Source organism: Panthera onca, chromosome A1 (genome assembly GCF_046562875.1).
Source record: "Panthera onca isolate mPanOnc1 chromosome A1, mPanOnc1 haplotype 2, whole genome shotgun sequence".
Taxonomy (NCBI): domain Eukaryota; kingdom Metazoa; phylum Chordata; class Mammalia; order Carnivora; family Felidae; genus Panthera; species Panthera onca.
The window spans coordinates 223,437,845-223,460,397 of record NC_138339.1 but is presented as its reverse complement, the minus strand read 5'-3'; the positions used below and the strand labels follow the sequence as shown (position 1 = coordinate 223,460,397).

General features: G+C 41.1%; 1 protein-coding gene across 2 annotated transcripts in view; it reads left to right on the top strand.

The window, feature by feature from the left end:
• Window positions 1–22,553, top strand: part of FREM2 (FRAS1 related extracellular matrix 2) — a 168,481-nt gene that overhangs the window by 78,978 nt on the left and 66,950 nt on the right. For both annotated transcript variants that reach the window (XM_078434122.2, XM_078434125.2), the window contains exons 4-6: window positions 838–1,068; window positions 15,100–15,225; window positions 16,349–16,600. In XM_078434122.2, the coding sequence (XP_078290248.2) occupies window positions 838–1,068; window positions 15,100–15,225; window positions 16,349–16,600 (609 nt within the window). The remainder of the gene's footprint in view (window positions 1–837; window positions 1,069–15,099; window positions 15,226–16,348; window positions 16,601–22,553) is intronic.

The window sequence follows — 22,553 nt, the reverse complement described above, 5'->3', positions numbered from 1 at the left end:
TGTTAAACACACACACACACACACACACACACAAACACCTGGATGTGGTCATATTGACAATCACTGAATTATATTCTTTTAAGGATCTTAGTCCCAGTAAATGTGGAGAGAATATTGTAATTTTTTTTATTATTGGCCATTTACAACTTTGATTATCAAAGAATTCTTGACTCACAGAGTTCCTTATTTTCTAGTTAGAGAATTTTTCTTATGTTTTTATCATATGGCACATGCAGTATAACACATGTAAAAGTAAAAGTGAAGAGTTTTTTGGGGCACCTGGGTGCCTCAGTAGGTTAAGCATCTGACTTTGGTTCAGGCCATGATCTTGCAGTTCATGAGTTCGAGCCCCGCATCAGGCTCTGTGCGGACAGCTCAGAGTCTAGAGCCTGCTTCGGATTCTGTGTCTCCCTCTCTCTTTCTGCCTCTCCCCCACTCATGCTCTGTCTGTCTCTCTCTAAAAAATAAACAAACATTAAAAAAAATTAAAAAAGTGAAGAGCTTTTAAGACTGAATGAACTGTAGGAATAAGAATATTTGCAACATGAATATTAATTTACTGAGCCTTGCTTTACAAGAGGTTCTAACACAAACACAGTTCAAAGAATATATAGCAAAACCATCATGAGGTAAGAATAGAACAGAATCATGAACCCCCAATACCTACAGTAGAACCCTTTTACTGTGGCACCTGTACCCCAATCGTCCACCTCATGGAATCAAAGCTGGACGTAGTGGCAGGCAGAATAAATAACACACAAAAGGTTAACGACAAGGCAAACTTCAATAATCCAATTTAAAATGAAGCTAAGAGAATGATACCATGTTTTTGTGAAGGTATCGGCACAAGAGATGGGACTGCAGAAAAAGACAAAGACTTCAAGGGCAAAGCACAGAAACAAGTGCAGTTCAACCCAGGCCAGACCAGGGCCACCTGGAGAGTGCGGATCATGAGCGATGGAGAACACGAGCAGTCGGAGACCTTCCAGGTGGTTCTCTCAGAGCCTGTGCTGGCTGCTCTGGAATTCCCTGCAGTGACCACGGTGGAGATTGTTGACCCCGGAGATGGTGAGAGCTGTCGACTTGTTTGTCTCGTCGCTGTTGGGTTTTTAATGACAAAATACCTTATAAAGGAAGTTTTAAATTCAGTGTGTGGACTTTCTATGGGGGAGAATGTTCTAGACTCATAGTTAAATATTCTCACGTATGCTGATGGGAGAGGGAAGCCAAAAACTAATAAGGGAAGCTATATCATTTCAAGTAAATGAACTACGTAAGCTCATATGAATTATCAGCATGTTCTTTCTCTTACTGTAATTCTGTTCTTTAGAATCAATATTGCTCATCTCATTTTTCTTGAATTAATTCATTACTTTTTAAAGTCTTTTAAATGTCTTTCAAAGTGTCCTTTAAACAAAGAGTTTAAGAATCAGACCATTTGGGATTAATTTGTTCCCCATGTTACACTTGATTGTTCAAGTGTTAGAATTTTTATCAGCCAACAGTTTTCACTTGGCTGTGCGCCTCCACATTTGTTACATAAAACCCACCAGACCTATCCCCACTCTTTGGCGAATCGTGTCTTAAATCACTCCTCTTAATTTCTATTAGATTATGCTTTTTTGTCAGTGCCCACCTTTGGCTGATGTTGGTAAAAGTGAACCTCACTGCTTTCATGTGTAATTTGACCTATTCCCTCCCCCTTGCCATCGTTCTAATTGCTAGCTTGTCTCCGTGCAGTCAGGAAAGGAAAAAAAAGAAAAAAAAAAGAAAAAGAAAATGAAAGAAAGAAAGAAAAAGGTTGAATGGCTTTTGGAGGGCTGGCATTTATTCAAAGGTTGGGGAGAGTCTTCTAAAGCTGAAATCCTGTCAGAACCCAGACGTGACTTTCTTTTTAACTGCCAGCCTACTTTATTTTGTCAGTCAGAAAACTCTTAAATTTTCTCTGAAGATACAATCTACTGAGTACCTGAAATGGAGACCTGTGTGGAAATCTCTGGGTTAAAAGACTGAACCTAATTAGAGAGAGAGCATAAGAGAACTGGGCTCGGGTTCTGTTTGTTTAACTAACATCTCTCTTTTAGTTAAATATGAAGTTCAATTATGCTTCTAATTCCTTTAAAGAACAGTTGGCATTTAATTACATTTAGTTTTATCTGCATTATCTAGGCATGAATAATTAAAGTTTCTTCGAGTCTTAAGTCTTGAATAAGTGGTAGCATAATAAAGCTTCTCTCTTTTGAACCAGCCCATGGCAGCTTTAATACACATGAACTGGCCCATCAGTTAGAGTTTGTTTGAAGCCATTTCTTTCTTTCTTCATTTTTTTTTTAAGTAAGCTCTAGGTGCAATGTGGGGCTTGAACTCACAACCCTGAAACCAAGAGTCACATGTTCTACCCTCTAAGCCAGCCAGGCACCCCTGAAGCCATTTTTTGATATTTTATTTGCCAGTTGGTATAATTGTCATTGTTTACCTTAAGGAATAAGTCACTTAAACTCATCCGTCCCTTTCTATTTCTCAGAATAGGGTAACACTCTATACTCTGTACCCATAGTAGATCTGAGAAGTGGAATATTAAAATATGTACATACAACACACACACACACACACACACACACACACACACACAACTTTGCCATAGTGCCATTTAATGTAATGGTCATCAAAGTTGTTATAGAATTTTCTAGATGACATTCAGCCCTAGTCATTCCAGGCCATGATCATTCCTATGATAACTGACAAGTGTCTCATAACGCCTGGTATATTCCATGTCTTGTTGAAGACCATTGGTCTTAAAGTTATAAGATCTGAGTTTGATTCCCAATTCTACCATTTCTAGTTTTATGACCTTAATCAAATCAAACACCTTTTCTTAAGATTTAGTTTCCTAATGCACAAAATAAGAAAAATTAATGAGTCTCATGTTGCATCATTCTTGTGAAAGAATTCTATAAAACATAAACACACTACTACTGTTGTTATTTCTGGTGTCACAAATAACATTGTTAGATTTCATTTTAAGAGATTAAAGAGCTCTTGTTCCCCACCATTAAAGGGTCACTCTCCCTACCATTTCAAAATTTTGACTGTTTCTTCCTACACTCTCTTGTAACTCTTCACATAGAAATTTGCTAGCCCTAGGAACTATTATGCCTCTAACCTTCCCCTCTATGTATTAGTTCTAGGTCGTGTTATGAGATTCTATTTTGCATGCATTCAAAATGTGTTTAGCTCGTATGTGTGCTGGGTACAGCGCTATGTGTTAGGGATGCAAAGATAATAGGATAGAAATCTTTCTATCAAAGAGCCTATGGTCTAATGGGAAAGAGAGCCCTACCAATAAATGATTGCAATAGAATGTGATGTGATGCAATAAAGTATAAACAAAGTGTTATGGCAGCAAGAAAAGGAAATAACCACCACTGCTTAATTTTAGTCTGGAAATGGTTTGTTTACTAGCCAGTTAATAAAAGAGCTTTTCCCAGCTCCTTACTTACCCATAACAGCCACAGATAATGATAATAATTGAAATTCATCACATACTCACTACCGACAAACAGCACAATTAACACATTTTATATACATTCTTTCACTCCCTCCCTATTACCTCCATACTTGTAGACCTGTGCACCATTTTAGGCATTTTACTTGGTGTTTATAGAATGCTCTCAATTTTACATGTGACAAATTTTAGAATACTTGCTCCCATGTTTTGTGACAAAACAAACAAAACAAACAACTTACTAACATAAACTCTCTCTTTCTACACACACACACACACACACACACACACACACACACAAGCATATGCATACATACATCCTGAATTCTCACATGTTCATAATTATACTCTTATAATACTCTATCCATTTATATTTTTTAACTTACATAGTTGTGATTTAGGTAAAGATTTTAAATGACTCTGCGTTTAAAAAAATTTTTTAATGTTTTATTCTTGAGAGAGAGACAGAGACAGAGCATGAGCAAGGGAGGGGCAGAGTGAGAGAGGGACACAGAATCCAAAGCAGACTCCAGGCTCTGAATTGTCAGCACAGAGCCTGACGTGGGGCTCAAACTCAACGAGCCGTGAGATCATGACCTGAGCCGAAGTCGGACGCTCAACAGACTGAGCCACCCAGGGGCCCCTGACTATGCGTTTTATTCAATACATGAGTATCTACATCTACTGCGGAGATACGACATACACTTAAGTAGTTACTTATCTAGACTCAAGTACTATTCAGTACCCATACGGATGTTCTGTAATATGTCTCATGCCTCCAGATGTTTTGAATGTCTGGCTGGGAACACATGGTTCCAAGAACACAGCCTGGTTTCTGGCTGGAAAGCCAAGCTCTATGATCAATAGAAATGACCATTCTCTAAGGAGTGGGTCCAGTCACTATGTCTTCCTGCATCCTGTGTGCAAGAAGGCAGCCTGCCTCAAAGGGCAGTCACCACTGGGAGCAAGTGCACCCCATTCCTCATCCCTGGACACCCTGGGTGGCCATGAATAGAAGGGAGCTAATCTCCTACAGTTCACATGCAAATCTCATTGCCATGTTGGTACTTGCCCTGCCAGTGAGAGAGGGGCCATGCAGGGACAACTCAACTGTCAGATGGGACTTCAGAAGCCCACATTTTTGTCTAGAACGTATTTTTTGAGATCTTTTTTCAGTTTTTTTAAAAGTTTATTTATTTATTTTGAGAGAAAGAAAGAGAACCAGCTACAGTGGGGAAGGGCAGAATGAGAGAGGGAGAGAGAGAATCCCAAGCAGGCTGCATGCTGTTAGCCACAAGCCTGATGTGGGGCTCAATACCACAAACCATACAATCATGACCCAAACTGAAACCAAGAGTTGGATGCTTAACCGACTGAGCCACTTAGGCACCCCTAGAACAGACATATTTTGTCACATGAAAAAAGAGGACTGAAAATGGAGAACTTTTCCTTCTACTTAACAAAGTGCTATGGGCACACAAAAGAGGGACACACCATTCTGCCATGATTGTAGGGATCAATAGCTTTCTAGACAAATGGGGTCATTTAGTCATTTATTGAGTAAATCAATCAATTCAATGTCCTCAAAAATTGAAGTCTGCGGTACAAAGAGGAAAACTAGAATAAGAAGAAAACAGACTGCTAAACAGAGATGTTAATCTCTCTTTGGCATACTTCCCTTGTGCCAGGTTCTTGTGACCTTGGAGGCACTCCCATGGAAAATCTGCTCTTATTGTCAAGATTTTTACCTTACTTTTCAGTCGTCTATCACTGTTATCTTTCCTTGTTTCAGTTTGATTCCACAGTCTCCATCCTTTACAAATGCAGTTCCAGTTGGGATGGGTTTTAAAAAAATTTTTTTTAATATTTATTTTTGAGAGAGAGAGAGAGAGAGAGAGCAAGCAGGGGAAGAGTAGAGAGAGGAGACACAGAATCCAAAGCAGGCTCCAGGCTCTGAGTTGTTAGCACAGAGCCTGACACAGGGCTTGAACTCACAGACTGCGAGATCATGACTTGAGCCAAGGTCAGACGCTTACTCGATTGAGGCACCCAGGCGCCCCGGGAGGGGTTTTAAAGTGCATAAACCATTTAACTTGTTGTCTGGATGAGGAACCTGAGAAATAGTGCCATCCTTAAATCTCTGCCTCAATCGACCACTTGGTCGATTGGTTGTCTTTAGCGTTGTCAGAGATGGGTGAGATTACCCTTTATCTGAGGGCGGTAACAATTAGCTGTGGTGGAAAGACCCTCTGCGACGAGGCTGGACTGAATCAACAGCAGACAGCAGATGGCCATAAGACAAGAAGGGCTTTGAAGAAATTTCGGGTCACTGTTACTCCTTCTGCCCTTTTTTTCTAACCTAACCCAGAGAATTCCAAAAGGATTATTCCATAGGCCAAGGGTAAGATAGTAATCACAATGCCAATCTCTACCATATTTGAATATCCACGGTTGAGCCAGACCCTGCATTAGGAGCTGGGCAATCATATCTCATGTAAACCTGTGATTGATATGTCAATTTCCAAATCGGATCTCTGAGGCTCAAAGAATGTATTTCCCCAAAGTCCTCTGCTAATAAGTGCCAGAACCCAGTGTTTGAATGTATATAGATTTTTTTCTACGAAGCCCTTCTCTCTATTCTCTGAGTTTTACAGTCTTCTGTCATTTCTTGTGACCGAAAAGAAATAATATCCTAATTAAACCACATGCTTTGCCAACAGCAGCATTGTCTCACCCATTCTTGTATATAAAATGAACAAACAGACCCAAGAACAAAGTGATTCCTTCTCTTCTTATTCTATTAATTTTCCCTTTATATATCAAGCCAAAATATGTTAGTATAGGTGAAAAAAACCAAGTATTCTAGAAAGATAATCAAGACTGCTTCAGCATTATGTGTCTGTACGTTCAACAGCTGTTTATTGAGTTTTTGCTACATGCCAGGAATTCTGCTAAGAGGTAGGGATGCGGGTGCTACAGTGAAGAAGGCATACTAATTTTGAAAGGGTATCATTAGGTGATTACACTCCACAAAATTATTATAACTAACAATGTACAATGTTATGTGCTGTGATAAAGGAGCAGTCAGCACCCACAGGAGAAGCCTGAAAGAAGATTCTCGATTTCCTGTTTATTCGGTTCCCTAACTGTCAGACATAACACCGTTTCTTCTCACTCTGAGAAGCATCTAGATATTAATTAACATTAAGCATTTTCATTTCTGTTAAGAGGAAAATAGGTAAGAGCTAAAACTTATTTTATATTAAGATCCCATTCCTTTTTTACCTTGTATAATTTCTAACCAGAGTAAATTAGTTTTTTGCACTGTGCTAGGAGACTACAACCTCAGATACAGGTATTCGAGTACAGATACCGAACATAGATGTCTAAAGTCCCTAAGTATTTCGTGCAATTATTTACTATGTACATACTTGAAGTATCTGCAAACTTCTGATTGAAAGGGGCTCGTTCTGATACCTTTATGATACCAAAAATCAACCATGAACCTAGGGAATTAAATATTTGATCTGTGTAATCATTTTCTGTATGACGAGATTAGGTTAATTCTGTATAATATACAGTAGAGAATAAACATACCATTCCAAAGAAAAGTAGAACTTGTATGTCAAGAATGCTAATCTTATTGGCTACAAAGAAAAGGCAAACTTTTGTGTGCTGAGTGAGCCAACCCGTTTCATGCAGTAGAATTCAGATGACATAGGCTGTAACATGAAACACAAACATTAATTATTCTTTCTAAAAGTTTGTACTGTTGTCACAGTTGACATATGGAGATCATTGGCTAGCCAAATTTGAAGATCCAGAATTAATGAAATGGTAATCCACGGCAGCTATGACACCAAAATGAGAAAGAAGCAAGAAAAAATTCAATTTCAGTGAGAGTGGAAGGTTTTTTTTTTTTCCTTTTTGAATCCTGTTGCCGTGAAGCACAGGTCATTGTCTTAAGAGAAGCAAACAATTTGAAATGCTGGCTAAAATTACAGCACACATCTGTACATTTCTGGCACCAAAAGGTGGATATGAAAAAAGGTGGTATAAAATAAAGCCATTTTAGTGTTGTAAAACTTCCTGAAAGTTTCTACATTCACAAAATAAAAACTTTTAATGATATGCACAAAGATTACCCTAAGATTCACTCTTACCAACATTTGCCTAGTGCTAAAGGATAATTTTTGGATCTCACGGCATCCTGATATGAACTTGTAATACTTACTATCATGTGGGGTGCCTGGGTGGCTCAGTCAGTTGAGCACCTGACCAGCTCAGGTCACGATCTCACGGTTCCTGAGTTCGAGCCCCACATGGGCTCACTGCTGTCACCGCAGAGCCCACTTCTGATCTTCTGTCCCCCTCTCCCTCCTCACTCGTGCTCTGTCTCTCAAAAATAAATAATAAAGAACATTAAAAAAAAAACTCTTCCATTAAAAAAGACACTTGTAAGCATGTTATTTAGATGTTTTCATTACTCTCATTTGTGTCTTTTTCAAGTCCCTGTTGAATTAGCCTGTACTAATTACTATGTCTGTTTGAGAGTGAAAAACAGACCGTAGAAATGTGAGAGAGCTGTCCAAGATCAAACGTATCAGGGACAGACTTCCTACTCGGTGCCACTTGTCGAGCAGGCTGAGGACAGCATGGTAGCCTGAGGAGGTACCGGAACATCTTCTGTGTTAACTTTTGAATGTTCCAGACTTTCTAAAGACAACAAACACTCAGTGCCTTTGTCCATGCACTGCCTTTGCTTTCTCTGTTCTATTGTAACAGAGATTTTTTAGAAGATAATTTGTTCCATCTTGGTTTTAGTAGAATCTGTTTTTTTTTTTTTAATCTGTTCAGTATAATTGAGAAAAGACTGGCATGAACAGTAGCTTTCAAATGTAACTACAACTATTTTATTTCTGAGAACAAAAGTCATTTTTGGCCAAAGTTACAGCACAGTCAAACCTAAAAATAAACACTGCAATTGCAGATCAAAGCACTCGTTTCAATCGAGTTGCAATGACTAATGACGAATGCATTCACTTTACTCAGCTTTATCTTTGCACTTACAGAATGATGAAACCAATCTGAAACTATAAAAGTAACACATGTTCATTGTCAAGAATTCTGAAAGATTTAAAGAAGTAAAAACCAGGGGTGCCTGGGTGGCACAGTCGGTTAAGCATCTGACTCTTGATCTCAGTTCAGGTCGTGATCTCACGGTTCGTGTGTGCGAGTCCCACAGGGGGCTGATGGTGTGGAGCCTGCCTGGGATTCTCTCTGTTCCTCTCTCTGCCCCTCCCCTGCTCACGTGTAACCTCTCTCTCTCTCTCTCTCTCTCTTCTCCCCCCCCAAAATAAATAAGTAAACATTAAAAAAAATTTTAAGAAAAGGAAATAAAAGTCACTCATAGACCTACTGCATGGGAAAGCCAGTGTTAAGGGTTAGAGAGGATGACCCTGTAGTCATTTTTGTCTACATATCTCTATTTACTTAGCAGAGTTTACTATTTCTATAATACCACTCTTGCTTTGTCTTTCAATGAACACCCTCCCAGAGACTGCTATGGTTTCCATCTAATGGGCTAGTTGGGATCTGACATATGATATGCTGCTATATTACATAATACAGGTATTATATTCATAAGCATATTATTGTACATTTATACATGTCACTTATATAATACTTCTGTAACTTTGTCAGTATGACCATCATGCAGATTTTGTTCCTTACATAACACTTTTATGAGTTTATATATAGAATTCTATGAATACATTGGATGTCTAAACAAATTTTCAAATACTTGTTTTTAGCTTCCTTTGTTCTGCTTCTGCTGTCCCCGCCAGCTTTTTAGCAGTAACTTATGTCTCTTATAAGCTCAGTTGGCCCTTCTGGCATAAGTCCAGCTACCAGCCGTTCTGAGCGCTCTTCTTTTACAAGTGGATCATAGCAGTTACTATCTTGGGCTTTGAGATGGACTTCTTGGGTTCAAGTATGGGTATCACTACCTACTAGCCTAAGCTTCGGCTGGTTTTGAACCTCTGTGTGCCTCATGTCCTCAGAGATAAAATGACAATCATAATAGTTCTTTTGTGAAAGGATTGTTGCCAGGATAAAACTAGCTGATATGTGTGAAGTGTTTAATGTTTGTTTATTTCTGAGAGAAAAAGAGAGGCAGAGAGCAAGTGGGGGAGGGGCACAGAGAGAGAGAGGGAGACACAGAATCCGAAGCAGGCTCCAGGCTCTGAGCTGTCAGCACAGAACCCGACACGGGGCTCGAACTCACGATCTGTGAGATCATGACCTGAGCTTAAGTCTCACGCTTCACCGACTGAGCCACCCAGGCATCCCTCATGTAAAGTGTTTAGAATAGGGCTTTGCAAATAATTAAGAATCCCATACATATGAGCTAATAATTTTTAAGGCTGATAAAAAACAAATGCCACTTTCAGGGGTTTTAAAAAGTTATGCTTACTTGAGGCAGTCTGTGTATAAGCTCTCCTGTATATATAAAATGAGGTTGAAAAATGATATGAACAGGAAAAACCTAGCAGGAAAGCCTTTCCTCACCTCGCCTTTTCCAGTTTCTCCCATAGATGCACATTTCTGCCCACATCAGGTCAACGAAAGACCTAAATGTGGTGCTGGACCTGTTTACCCTGTTTCAGACCAAATGTAGGAGTGAGTTTCAGAGCTAAAAGCAAGCTCTGGACACCTGGGGGGAGAGAGAGAGAGAGAGAAAGAGAGAGAAAGAGAGATCTTCCTATTATAAAGATACTAATCCCAAAATGAGGACCCCTCCCTCATGACCTCATCTAAACCTAATTACTTCCCAACTGTCCCCACCTCCACATATCATCACTTTGAGGGTTAGGACTTCGATGCATAAATTTTGAGGGACACATTCAGTCCACAGCAAACTTTAATAAAGAAACAAAACTGGGGCCCCTGGGTGGCTCAGCCGGTTAAGCGTCCAACTCTCGATTTTGGCTTAGGTCGTGATCTCATGGTTGTGAGATGAGCCCTGAGTTGGGCTCCACACTGGTGGAGTCCGCTTGAGGTTGTCTCTCTCCCTCTCCCTCTGCCCCTCCCCCACTCACTTTCTCCCCCGACCCCCAACAAAGAAACCAAACTTTCTGTAATATTTCTACGAATGCCATTGGAGTAAATGACCTGAGGACTGCCAAAACCTAGGTGGTACCAGACTTAATTTCCATGAAAAGAAACTCATTGGAACTCATTGAAGACCCGACTTGAATATTTCATGGCACCTTGTGTATTTTTTCTAATGAAGCGCTATGATAATTTCTATATTGACATTTTATGTTTGGTAAAATCCCACTTCATACTAGTAGGAATAATTTTGCCCTTAAAAAAACTCCTCTTATAAATAAACAAGATATTTCTCTAGATGTCACTCTGTTCCCATTTACAGCAAACATTTTTAAGTGTCTGTGCCTGCTGTCTTGTCAGTGTCTCTCCTCCGATTCCTTCAGGCTTTTGTCCCCTCCACTCCGCTGAAACAGTTCTTATAAAGGTAACCAGTAATTTCCCTTTGCTAAATCCAATGATCGATTCTCAGCTTTCTTGACTTGTCAGCAGCACTTGAGACATTTGATTGTTCTCTGGGTTTTTTTTAATGTTTTTTATTTATTTTTGACAGAGAGAGAGAGAGAGAGAGAGAGACACAGAACACGAGTGGGGGAGGGGCAGAGAGAGAGGGAGACTGAATCTGCAGCAGGCTCCAGGCTCTGAGCTGTCAGCACAGAGCCCGATGCGGGGCTAGAACTCATGAACCACAATATCATGACCTGAGCTGAAGTCTGACGCTTTACCGACAGAGCCACCCAGGGGCCCTTCCATTCATTCCCTGTTTCTGAAAACACTTTTTGCACTTGACCTCCAGTATCCACGCACTCCCTCGGTTGTTCTCATCCCTGGGACCCCTCCTCAGCCTGCTTTGCTCAGCCTTCCTTATCTCCCTGACCTCCACCTGCCCCGAGGTTAGTGCTTGGATCCATTGTCTTCTTTATCTACAATCCCTCCCTAACTGATTTTATTCAGACTCAGACTTCACCTACAGCAAAATGCTGGTGCCTCGCACTTTTCTATTTTTCTATTTCCAATCTGGACCTGTCCACTGAAATCCAGGATTGTATGCTCAGCTGGCTCGTTTGGCATCTCAGCTAAAATTCAAACCTCAATTTTAATATGCCCAAAATGAAACTCCTGATCTGCGCCCCACACCTGATTCTCCTGCAGTCTCTCTAAACAGCAGTTTCATCTTTCTGGCCGGTCACGATGGCAAAGCTCGGAATCACCCTTGACTCCTCTGCTCTCTCACGTACCACATCTGATCCGTCGGAAAATTCTTTTGGCTCTTCCTTTGTATGTCCTGCACACAGCCGTGTTATCCCAGCTCCACTGCCGCCGCCTGGTCGTCTGCCGTGCTCTCTCTCCTAGACGGCTGCAAAGCCTAACTGAGCTCCTGGCCAGCTCCTGGGCCCTCAGTGTCTCTTTATCTCACAGCGGCCAAAAATAACGTCCTTAAGATATGGCGGCCTACAGCATCCCCGTGTTTAAAGCCTTCTCATGCTTTTATATTGAGAGCTGGATGGGAGTACCCAGAGACAACGGACAGACCACGTATTAAAATACAACTCTGACCCACAGCCTACAGCAACTGGGAAGCCCAACCACAGCGTCTGTCCGTAGCAGTCAGCCCCAGATGGTCAAAATTTGATCAATAACTGACAGCTTCCTTCATTTGTCCCTCATTTTCAACTTAAGACCGACCACAGAAACCGGATGTGCACCGCTAACTAGTCACATAGGATGCCCCGCTTCTAGTTAGCTTGCCCACAGCTTCCCTGTACCCCCAGCCTCCAGCCAGGGCGCCCCTGCAGCCTTCCCTTGTTCCCACTATACAGTTTTCTCACCCCTTGGCCTGCCTTTGAGTCTCTGCTAAAGACAAGTGATAGTGGCCGACTCCTTTGCTATGGCGCAGTGAATAAATGGCCCGTGCTTGTTTTCATCCCATTGGTTGGTCTTTGATTATTTACACACAATATTTTACTCCCAGTAAGACCCGACATCCTCCCAACGATCCTGAAGTGCCAAGTGATCTTCCCGGCACCCACCCCGTCACTGCTGCTCTGGTCCCATGTCCTGCCTTCTCTTTTTTACCCCACTTACTCAAACCACATTGGCCTCCTGGCCATTCCTCGTGCACACCTGGCACACCCAGGCCTGAAGCCCTTTTCACTTGTTCACTCCTTTGCCGAGAATTCTCTTCTCTAAACTATGTATGTAAGGCATCTCATTACCACCTTGAAATCTCATCTCAAATGTGACTCTGTCACAGATACTTTCCCATATAACACAGGCCGACCGTGGCACATTCCCCTGCCTTAGCCCCTGCCCCCTTCAGCACACTCTATTTTCTTCACATAACTCATTACCTCCTGGCATACTACATATTCTTGTATATTTGTTTATTTTCTTCCTCTTTCCCAACCCCAAATAAAATGAAAACTCCGTAAGATCAGGAATTTTGTCTCCTTCCATATCCCCTCTGCCTAGTAGGAATGTCTGGCAAGTAAAAGTCACCCAACCAATGTTTGATAAAAGAATAATTAGTTATAAGACCTTATATCCACCCATCATTTTTTTAGTGGTACCATTTTTTAAATTGGCCTATCAATGAGAATCTCAGAAGAAATAAACCACATGCTCATTTTTTTTAATGTTTATTTTTGAGAAAGAGAGAGAGAGAGAGAGAGAGGGAGAGAGACAGAGTAAGTGGGGGAGGGGCAGAGAGAAAGAAGGAGACACAGAATCTGAAGCAGGCTCCAGGCTCTGAGCTGTCAGCACAGAGCCTGACACGGGGCTTGAACTCACAGACCACAAGATCATGACCTGAGCCGAAGTCAGATGCTCAACTGACTGAGCCACCCAGGCACCCCCACATACTCATTTTTTTTATGTAATAGCTTAAATTAAAGTAAGTAATTTTAAAAGAATGTAATAATATGACTATTTACAACATTGAGGTCAAAGATTAGGAAACCACCAGGCATGGTAAAGTGCCCCAAGGAATAAGAGTGGGCACCATTACCACCTCTAGGCCTGAGGGAAAGGGAAGAAGACGTTAGCTGAGCCCAGAGAGTGAGCCTGAGAGTTCAGCGGGCACCATGACCTTTACTTGGGGGAAGGGGTGCGGTCAGCCCTGAACCCTGAGGGAGCCAGGGGAAAGAATGCCACAGACCCCATTCTGCTCTTGACCTCCAAGTCCTGCCTGTGCTTCCCTTTGGCTGACCCAACTGGAAGCCAGAGCACAAGGGAAACCTTTGATGTGGTTCACAGTAGTCAGCTCCTGGGGGACCGGGCAGGGTCGAGAGGACGGAACACGGACCTCGAGCGGCCTGTGTCTCCTGTTCCAGTGGTCTTTTATAATCATGAAAAGCAAAGTGGCTTACTGTTTTAAAAATAACCATGAAGCGGTTTTTTTTATGTGTTTGTGAGACTTGCAGTGAAACAGACTCCCAGTCAAATACCAAAGTATCTATTAGGAGTTATCATGTCAAATTATTGAACTAAATGTCATCCTGAACTAAACATAGCTTCACATTGAACTGTATTTTCAACAATTTAATTATGTCATTCTGTTATTTAGTGGGCCTTTCAACTACCTTAAAAATGAATCATTTAGACTTATTATAAAAATATAATATTGTATACTCTGCATCGTTATTTGTCTAGGAGAGGAAGAAAACCACAGGTATGGTCCTTATAGCTGATAAATAGACTTGAGATAAAAAGAGTACTAGAGTTGGGGGGCCTGAGTGGCTCAGTCGATTAAGCGTCCAACTTCCACTCAGCTCATGATCCTGCAGCTCACGGGTTCGAGCCCAGCGTCGGGCTCTGTGCTGACAGCTCAAAGTCTGGAGCCTGCTTCAGATTCTTTGTTCTTTCTCTGCCCCTCCCCAGCTCATGCTCTGCCTCTCTCTTTCTCTCTCTCTCTCTCTCTCTCTCTCTCTCTCTCTCTCAAAAATAAACATTTTTTAAAAAACTTTAAAAAAAAAGGGTACTAGAGTTAGACATTACAAGGTTTGAGTTTTAATTTTGACTTAACCAGAAAGAGGCCTTTGCAAATAAGTTCAACTCTCTGCACCCAGGTTTCTTCATCTGTAAAGTACGAGGTAGGACAAGGTGACTTCCAAGGTCGCTTCTGCCTCTAAAATTTGTCTACACCATTGGAAGGTGTTGATCTGTCAAGTGAACAAAGCTGTATTTAAAGGAAGTATGTCAGCAGCATTTATTAATTGAGGAAGAAAGCGATTACCAGAGATTTTTATCTATTTATCTATTTTTGCAATGTTGAGTCTTATTTCAAGGCTAGGAATTCACTGGCCCAGAGCCTGCATGCTTTATACCTGCTTTTGCCCCCCTCTTCTCTTTCCTTCCCTTCACACGGTGGCATTCTCAAAGAATATGCAAGTGGGAAAGTTGACAATTAGAGCAATGTTAATTTGCATAGGATTGCTGAAGTTCAGATAAAAGTAATAGTGACTGTGATTGTGTGTTCTCTTTAGAGTCGACTGTATTTATTCCCCAGTCGGAATACTCCGTTGAAGAAGATGTGGGTGAGCTGTTCATTCCCATCCGAAGAAGTGGAGACGTGAGCCAGGAATTGATGGTGGTCTGTTATACGCAACAAGGTAGCTTGACTTGCCAATGAACTGAACTGTCCCTGCAAAGACATAGAAATAAGCCTCTTTGACATGTTGGAGCCAGAACATTATGCCTTGAGGGGTATGTTTTATTATTCCAGTTTTCATAAAGAAAAAAGCTGCACTTCCCCAGAAGTCTTCCTTCACTGTTACACTTCTGGGGACCTCTTCCAAGAGGGCCTGGAAGGACTGCTGTTACCTATCAAAATACATCTGATTCTTGTGGTTGCTTATCCCAACACTCAAAGCCATTTGGAATGTAAGAAATTGAAGTCCCCTTTCCCCACCCAAACCTGATCAAGTGGAAGAGGGTTATTTAAAAAAGAGAGAGACAGAGAGACAAAGAAATGCATACTCAAAAGAAAATCCTTGTAAACTAGCTTGAAACTCATTTCAACCAAATTTCAGAATGTTTCTTTTGCTCATTAGTAAGCCTCCTCTGAAAGATGATTTTATGTAATACCAAATTAAAATTAATATATAATATTCATTAATATACTAAATACCTTCCTAGGAAACAGGTAGATTTTCTAAAAATGTAAAAGAAAAGGTCAAAAGGTCATATGTGCAGTTGATATCTGAGCATTCATGAAAATTCCCATTAATGTGTGTGTGTGTGTGTGTGTGTGTGTGTGTGTGTGTGTGTGTGTATATGAATGGGAAGATAATAAAGAATAGTGGTCAGAAACACAGACTTCAGGGTCAGCCTTGGGCTCTGGGTCCCAGAGCAAGTGATTTAACCTCTGTAAACCCCAATAGTGTGGTTGAGAGGGTTAATCAGGCAATGCATGTAAAGCACTCGGCACTTTGCCTACACACAGTAAGCATTTGAATAGTCGAAGCTATTGTTTTGTAATATTGTGTTGTTCCGAAAGACCAGTGGCAGGAAGTAGAGGAGAAAACACTGGAAATGTAATACTCTTTGTATGTTTGAGACCACTGTGAAGGTGACGCGTAATGCTAGAATACCATGTAGGTGCTATGGTAATTTCCAGGGAGGTTCACGTATACAGATTGACCGTGAAGATGTTGCATGTGAAAATAATCATTTCTGGAAACACGCTTGTGTGATATGTTCTACATAAACACCTTTTGGATTCTCTGTCCCCAGGTACGGCAGACGGAACTGTGCCGACGTCGGTGCTGTCCTACTCAGATTACATATCCAGACCCGAAGACCACACCAGTGTCATCCACTTTGACAGACATGAGCGTGAAAAAACGTGTCGCATCGTTGTTATTGACGACTCCCTGTATGAAGAGGAGGAAACATTCCATGTCCTTCTGAGCGTGCCCATGGGCGGGAGGATTGGATCAGAATACCCAAGGGCTCGGGTTACAATCGTCCCTGACAAAGATGATGGTAAGTGCTAATTTACTTGAAAGTTATTCCTCCTACCAGGCAGAACAACATCAGGCACAACCTTCTAGACAGAAAAATAAGAGCGTGAGAGAATTATGCACATTCGTATTATGCTTGGTTTCGTAGTGGGACTAAGTTTCAAAGTTGGCCGCATCAATCCATTTGGCTTTCTTGATTTAATGTTTTTAAAAGGCAAAAGTCACACCTGTGTATGCTTTCTCCCTCTGTACAGTTTTCTTTTATAATGCTGCTTACTGGTAGGTGATGAAATTTTTCCAGTCTCATGAGGAAGAATGGAAGCGATAATCAATTTAATTTATTTCCTTTTTGTTTGTTTTGTCTTGCTTTTATTTATTTATTTTTTTTAATGTTTATTTTTGAGAGACAGCGAGAGTGCAAGTGGGGAAAGGGGGCAGAGAGAGAAGGAGACACAGAATCTGAAGCAGGCTCCAGGCTCTGAGCTGTCAGCACAGAGCCCGACCCGGGGCTTGAACTCATGAACCATGAGATCATGACCTGAGCTGAAGTCGAAGGCTTAACTGAGTGAGTCACCCAGGTGCCCCTGTTTTGTCTTGCTTTTAAAAGTTTATAGTTTGCAGTATTAATCTCAGTATTTGAACTTGTTTAACAAAGAAACCCGTCAGCCAAGGCTGTTAATAAACAAGTAACTTGGGGCACATGGGTGGCTCAGTCAGATAAATGTTTGACTTCGGCTCAGGTCATGATCTCACAGCTTGTGGGTTCTAGCCCCACGTTGGGCTCTGTGCTGACAGCTCAGAGCCTGGAGCCTGCTTCGGATTCAGTGTCTCTGTCTCTGTCTCTGCCCTTCCCCTGCTCACACTCTGTCTGTCTCTCTCTCAATAAATAAATAAACATTAAAGAAATGAATAAAATAAAATAAATGAATAGCTAGAAAGATAATAAACATATAGAAAATAAAATCCCACAGGTAGCTCCCTGCACCAAAAAGGGAGGGGGGGTGGTTATCTTAGAGGGAAACTCAATTATCATGAAATAATCCCGCTTTTGGAATAGAAAACGGAGAAGGTCTTATCTTCCCAGCTCAAGAAATAGTTTGTGCCTTGAGAAAAGAGAACCAGGGGGACAATTGTGAGTAACCTCTTGAGGAACAGAGAGAGCAGCAAACCGAGAGGACCCCCCCCCCCACCACCCAGTACTTGGAATATTTTTCTCTCCCTCATAGTCGATTAAAGAGGAAGAAGCTGGGTGGATGAATCTTGGCTCGGAGAGGAGCTGGAAAAGAGTCAAAATGTTTTCATTCCAAATAACATGAAAACTCAGGAAAAAGATTATAACCTACCAGGGAGGGTCTTTGACAGTTAAGAGACAGTTAAGTTAAAAGGATAGTAATGTGGCTTGTGAGCTTATACTCTGTGCCAAACACAGCCCTGGGTCCTTTGTACATCATCCTCCTGACAATACCATGAAATAGATCATGTCTTTTTTTTTTTTAATGAAAACGTTTAAAACCACTAAGTGACAAAAATTAGGAATGATTTTATCAAGAGGCATTTGAAGAAAGTGTTGATTCTGCTATCACTTAAATGATGTCCAGTTGCTTTAGCTTATTTGTCTATAAACTAATAAGTAATTCTGTTCTGTATTTAAATAAAGTACAGAAATTTTATTTTAAATGATCTTAGAGAGGAAGCCAGGCAGCCAAAACAGAGTTACTAGTCCACACTAAACACCTATCTGCTATCTAGATATTTGTCTATTTCTGTTAACATAGGTAGAAAGATCGTGAGATTTAATTTAGAAATAGTAAATATAATTAACGATTACTTCAGCTCAGTTTGTTTTGTTGGCAAAAAATCTTTCCCATATGGATTTTTGTGGGATGTACATGGGGAAACAATAAAGGTACACAAAGAAACCATTATTTATTAAGCGCCAGGCATTTTCATAGGTACAGAGCTAAATCGTTTCAAGGGTGAAGGGTGATGTCATGATCCCTGTTTTACTATGGCAAGACTGAGTCTTAGAGAGGCCAACTGACTCAGGCTGACTTGAATTTGCAAAGTTAGTACACTACAAAGTTACTATCGGGGCCCCAAATACATGACTTTTCTACCCTGTCACTGGTATCTAAGGGTGACAAGTTTGTGGAAACCATTGGCACGATGTCTACTATTACATAATATTTGTAAAATACTTTATTATTACGAATGCTTCACTGAGCTTTCCATTCCCTGGTATAGGCAGCAGAAGTGGTATTCTGAGTGGGGTAACTAAAGCTCCGAGAGCTGTTTGCCCCAGAATAGGGCTGGGGTGTTTGGGGCCACAGGCTTTGATTTCAAGGCTTCAGAACGCCACGCAAGCATTGGACCAGCAGACTGTCAGGAATGCTATCAGGAACCATCTTCATTTCTTCATTCCCCCAACCCCTTTTATGTCTCCTTCTGTTTTCTCTCTTCTGTCTCTTCCCTTCTACTCCTAACACCACTACTCTAGTCCAGAGAGACCCTTTCCATCTCACATGTAGATTGTCGTGAATTCACAGGTTTCACATCCTGGTATGTCTTCCCATGCAAACCCTTGTTCCCACTGCCACCAATTTAATCTTTCTTAAACTCGAGTCCATACCTTCCCTCAACACAAAACCATTAACGGCAAAATGTTACCACCATCAGGAGGATGGGAACATTCCCCTTTCCTCACCCAAGAACCAATAATGCACAAGAGGGAAAAAAATAAAGCATTGCCTCAACTGTGCTGGTGGTATAACAGTGGAGAAACCTCTAAAGACTAAAGTTATTTCTAAATTAAAAGCAAGATTTATAAATGTTATTCAACAAATATTGCAGTTATTTTCTTAAAAATATAACGGTCTGTCTGGTCAGGATAAGGAAGGAAAAAAAAAAAGAAAGGAAAAGGAAAGAAAAGAAAGGAGAAGAGGGGCACCTGGGTGACACAGTCGGTTGATCTTGCGACTTCAGCTCAGGTCATGATCTCACAGTTTGTGAGTTCGAGCCCCACGCTGGCCCTGCGCTGACAGCTCAGAGCCTGGAGCCTGCTTCGGATTCTGTGTCTCCCTCTCTCTGCCTCTCCCCAACTCATGCTCTTGCTCTCTCTGTCTCTCAAAAATAAATAAACGTTAAAAATAAGTAAATAGGAAGGAAGGAAGGAAGGAAGGAAGGAAGGAAGGAAGGAAGGAAGGAAGGAAAGGAAAGGAAGGAAAGGAAGGAAGGGAAGGAAGGAAGAACAGTGAGGTAGACACAGAGCGGGTCTCAAGAGAACAAACAAAGTCAGCCTGAGAAGGAAGAATAGGACAGTCCAGGAAATTAGCGGAAGAAATGAAAGAGCTTCATATCTAAGGAGGAAAGGAAAGGACAATCCAGATGAAAAAAGACTAGAGACAAGTCTCCAGAATAAACCACTTGTGCACATCCTGTATCCATTTGGGCAGTGAGTCTCTCCCTCCACAGTTCTTCAAAATGCCACTAGCAAAATGAACGCTGCTTACAGCTCTTCAACCGCTTTCTTTTTAAGTCTTCAGAAGCTCAGCTCTGAGACTACTATGACCTATCAGAAGGAATTATTCCCTGGACCACGTAGCACGCACAGCAGATGGCACAAACTCTTCCTGAGGCTTAGTCTCCACCCTGACGTGGAAGTTGTGGGGATCGAGCTTGTATTCAGTGCAATGAGAAACCGTTTGAGGATGGCTTCCACGCTTCACTTATCCACTGCTGCCTCCCCACAAAGTTCTTTTGGGTGAAGTATTTCAGAGACCATCCCACTGGCTAAGTGATCATTTATAGTACTCGTTCAGTGAGATTTTCTGATGTGCGCAAAATCAGTGCTGATTACTACATCAGATATCGACCCTTGGCGAGATTAACAATATCGACCTACAGTGCTTAGGACCTGCCCTCGGACCCCAACCTTTCCTTCTCGTTGACTCATCACAGTTTGTTTCCTCCTTAACTATTAGCAGCATCGTTTTCTTTCTTTCTCGTTTCTTCCTGTGCTAGGTAGGACTTTTACCATAATGTTGCATAGAAGCAGTGGAATAGGCATCCATGGGGGTTTTCTTTTTGTTGTTTTCTGACATTCTGGGTCTTTTTTCTGACTTGAAAGGAAGTATTGACAGTGTCCCACCATTTGGAATCATGTAGGCTATAGGATTCTAGTAACATTTTGTTGGGTTAAGAAAACACCCAATCTGACAAAAGCTTTTAGCAGAAGTAAGTCAAATCTTATCCCATCAAATTTTCTGCATCTATTGAAATTATCATGTAGTCTTTTTTTTCCTTCAGCCTATTCACGCTGTGACTTGCACTTTTCGATGCACTAGCCTTAAGCCACATGCACGTGCTTGAATAAACTTCCTCTTTCATGACCTATTTTTTATAAACTGCTAGGTTAAATTTGAGAATATTTTATTTAGTACTTTTGCACCTATGTTTATGAATGAGATTTAAGTTTGTTGATTCGTCTGGCTTTAGATTGGAAAGGAGTCAAGTGAGAGAATCAGGTGCCTCACTTTCTACATGTGAATTTTCTGGTTCGAACCTGTCTCGTTTGTTACACTGACTATTCCCCCATTCCTCACGTTGGCCACCATCCGGAAAACTGCACATGCGTGAAGAATAAATGCAAAAGTACAAAAGACACAGACAACAGGAAACACCCTATTTGTTTCATCTGGCTAATTCCTATCCTTACCATTTGCTTGACTTTCAAAGCCAGAAAGTATCTTCCAGTAAGAGACTTAGTGTCTTTCAGCCAAGTTGTATCTCCCATGTCCGTTTTGTACTCCCCAACATACTGTAGCTGACCTTAATTTTCATCACTTAACAAGAGGTCTTTCTGTTTCTCTGTTGAAAGATCTTTTTTTTGTAAGTTTATTTGTTAATTTTGAAGGGTGGGGGAGGAGCAGAGAGAAAAGGAAAGAGAGAATCCCAAGCAGGCTGTGCACTGTCAGCATGGAGCCTGATGTGGGGCTCGAACCCATGAACCATGAGATCTTGACCAGAGCTGAAACCAAGAGTCGGACACTTAACCAATTGAGCCACCCGGGTGCCCCTGAAAGTCATCTTAATACTACCATATACTTCTCCACACAAATATCACAAAGAGAAATATGGAAATGAAAATGTCTTTTCCTTTCTTCCGTGAATCAAAATGTCTTGAGGGTATATATTTGCTGCTGTAAGCCATTAATCTTCCTGTGTTAGGACAAAACCCTTTGGTTTGGCATCTTTATTTTTTTATTTAACCCCTTAGCTTTCATTGATGTCCTGTCTTGTGGGAAAGGCACCACAAGGTCTCTGAAGATGACATAGAACAAAAAAATAAATACTCCTTTGCCCTCAGAAAGCTTTCACTGTAATGAAGAAACAAGGAAAGCGCATATTGAGCACATCCACCAACAGAATTATTCCCCAGAAAATGCATAATTAACTATACACAAATAAGACGGTGTCATCTATTTTAAAGAAGTTCAAAGTTTGTTAACTTAAAATTTTTTTTAACTTAAGGATGTAACATTTATTTTTTATTTTTTTTATTATTTTTTTTTAACGTTTATTTATTTTTGAGACAGAGAGAGACACAGCTTGAACGAGGGAGGGTCAGAAAGAGGGAGACACAGAATCGGAAACAGGCTCCAGGCTCTGAGCTGTCAGCACAGAGCCCGATGCGGGGCTCGAACCCACGGACCGCGAGATCGTGACCTGAGCCGAAGTCGGACGCTTAACCGACTGAGCCACCCAGGCGCCCCAAGGATGTAACATTTTTTAACCTAATAACGTACAGCACAAGTTTCGCTTTAGTAAAAGAAGAGAATTTCCACTTTAAAGTTTCCTTAGCATAACTCGAGAGATGGAATCTCTGGATAGTGTCGTATTGTTTACTGTGTATTCACTAGTTCAGCAATATTTTGTGGGAATCCAGTATTCACTCTAATCATTCAAAGACATGTAAA